At 34.1% G+C, this 2,219-nt stretch overlaps 1 protein-coding gene across 2 annotated transcripts; it reads right to left on the reverse strand.

The window, feature by feature from the left end:
- Window positions 1-214: 214 nt before the first annotated feature.
- On the reverse strand, window positions 215-1,752 carry LOC110787946 (guanosine deaminase). Of its 2 annotated transcripts, none has more exons than XM_021992593.2 (5): window positions 1,521-1,752; window positions 1,373-1,429; window positions 799-989; window positions 598-702; window positions 215-501 (listed from the first exon to the last, which is right to left on the reverse strand). In XM_021992593.2, the coding sequence occupies exons 1-5, from the start codon at window positions 1,534-1,536 to the stop codon at window positions 319-321; spliced, it is 552 nt and encodes a 183-aa protein (XP_021848285.2). In that variant the 5' UTR covers window positions 1,537-1,752; the 3' UTR covers window positions 215-318. The 2 variants fall into 2 exon arrangements, with proteins under 2 accessions (XP_021848285.2, XP_021848277.2); XM_021992585.2 differs by having other exon boundaries at window positions 1,373-1,432; window positions 1,521-1,751.
- Window positions 1,753-2,219: the final 467 nt, after the last annotated feature.

The raw sequence follows: 2,219 nt of genomic DNA on the forward strand, positions 1-2,219 counted from the left end.
GGTAGTCGATATGAAAAAAAGAAACCAATTAGAATATTAAGATTTTCCTACCTTTTTTTTATAACGTGTATAATAGATAATATAAGTTAAATATTTTAATTTCCAATTTATATCATGACACATAAGCATGCATGTCATCATTGTGACACGACTTAAAGGTCGCATGTTGCCACCTTTATCATTTTCGACTGTATTAATATAACCATAGATAACGTTGGTTCCTGAATTTAGCCAAACTATATTTCTCACATTCTCCAATACGAGACAAATGAAGTTGTTTTTCATAGGACAATTATCCAAAGATTGACTGAAACTTTATTAAGCAGTTGATTTAGGAAACTTCTCAAAAACTTGCTCGGCAATGATAGCAAGATGGCCGTGAGCTTGTTTGATCTCGAGACCAGTCGTTTGAAAAGCTCCAGTTCCCCTCAATGCATCAGAAATGATGGAATTATAACCCATTGCTAAGGCTGCTTCAGCTCTAGCTCCATACATTAACCTCTGAAAGTGTGGAATTATAAAATATAAATACAAAGTGTCGAATAATTAATAGATGAATTTCTGAAAAGATTATGTTAAATTTGTCCTGAAACAAACCTTAATTCCAGAAAGCTGTATAGCGCCAAAGCACATTGCACATGGTTCACAAGATGCATACATTTCGCAATCCGACAGATCAATCCGATCAAGGTTAGTACTTGCCTGAAATAATCAAAGTATAATTACATGATCATGGGTTGTTATAGTTAAATGCAAACTACAAACTGCAAACTGCAAACAGCTAGTGATCTATCTTACCTCTCTTATGGCAGTGACCTCTGCGTGTGCAGTTGGGTCTTTGTTCAACCGCACCAGATTGTGACAGCTTACAACTACTTGGTCGTTACAAACAACAACAGCACCAAAAGGACCCCCATGTCCACATTCAACACCCTTGTATGCTTCTTCTATTGCTTTTTTCAACAATATCTCATCCCTATCCTGTAAATCTGTTTTAGAACAAATTATACATAAGACATCAAATCAATTTTAAAATTCAACTTTTTACCATACATAACTCATAATCATAAGCTGGATTGTATTCGAGTTTCCAATTCACTACCTTTTATGTTAAATTGACCCACTTTCATGTTATGAATTCGCCTTTTCCAGTTACCAGTTCTAGACATTGCTTTTGACCTTTTTCGTATAGACAAGAAAAATACACTACATACTAACTACTACATAACCATTGAACCATCTTGTATAAGTTTATAAGACTCGTATCTAAAACCGTTTGGGACAATGTGACGACTAATTACTAACAAAGGGGGGCAAGGGCAATAACTCAGACATCTCAGTATATATGCAGATTGTGGAGTTGTGTGATTACCTTGTGGTTGACCTGCAGATGCAGAAGCTAAAGAGTTGGTTCCATCATTGGCTTCAACTACTGATCAAAGGAGAGTAAAATCAAACAATTTAGTTACTCAAATATGATTAACACAATATAATTCAACTTCCAGATATAACATGTATACCATTAGTATTCTCCATGATTTAAATTCAGATGAACAATCACCAGAATTCTCAGATCTGTATTTAATAACTTTAATGATCCAGAAAGGCTCACATCATGGAACTTTTATGCCAGATCGGTGTCGAATAGACCATCACTTGGATTAAATAATAAAAAACAGTGTGTCATGTGTTGATACAATCAAAGAACAACTCCAATGACTGTAAATATCAACTCGCTTGCAATTTACCAGCATCAAAAAAATGAAAATTCTAAGATAGTCATAATAAATATGATCATGGTAATAGAATTAATATGGACCACATAAATTGATTTTATTTTATCTTTATTTTTTTTATCCAAAAAATTATTTAATTGATTTTTGAGAAATATGAAAAATCAAGTTATTTATTTTTGTGAAAATCAATAAATAATTTCCAAAAATAATTAGGAAAATATTAAGTTTGAGTTTTGTTAATTTATGGTTTAGTTCAATTCTCTCTCCTCTCCGTCTCCTATGCCGGTGCCGGAAAACTCACCGTCAAAACCAAATCAAAGCGTGATGTCTCCGTCTCCTGCCCCCGACATCCACTCCCCTTCTCAACTATCTCAGTACACCATCCATGTTTTCCATCATCTTCAACCTCTGCTCATACTCCACAGGAAAAAAAAAACTGCAAAAAGTTGAATGAAGATGGTTGTCAACGAGGGCTGCAACGTT

Source organism: Spinacia oleracea, chromosome 4 (assembly GCF_020520425.1).
Source record: "Spinacia oleracea cultivar Varoflay chromosome 4, BTI_SOV_V1, whole genome shotgun sequence".
In the NCBI taxonomy this organism is placed as follows: domain Eukaryota; kingdom Viridiplantae; phylum Streptophyta; class Magnoliopsida; order Caryophyllales; family Amaranthaceae; genus Spinacia; species Spinacia oleracea.

What these genes read in the sequence shown, in the direction of transcription:
- LOC110787946 (XM_021992585.2), bottom strand. An exon ending in ATCTGCAGGTCAACCACAAG is followed by an intron (nt 990 to 1,372) that starts GTAATCACACAA and finishes GTTCTAAAACAG; the next exon opens with ATTTACAGGATAGGGATGAG. An exon ending in AGGTCACTGCCATAAGAGAG is followed by an intron (nt 703 to 798) that starts GTAAGATAGATC and finishes TGATTATTTCAG; the next exon opens with GCAAGTACTAACCTTGATCG.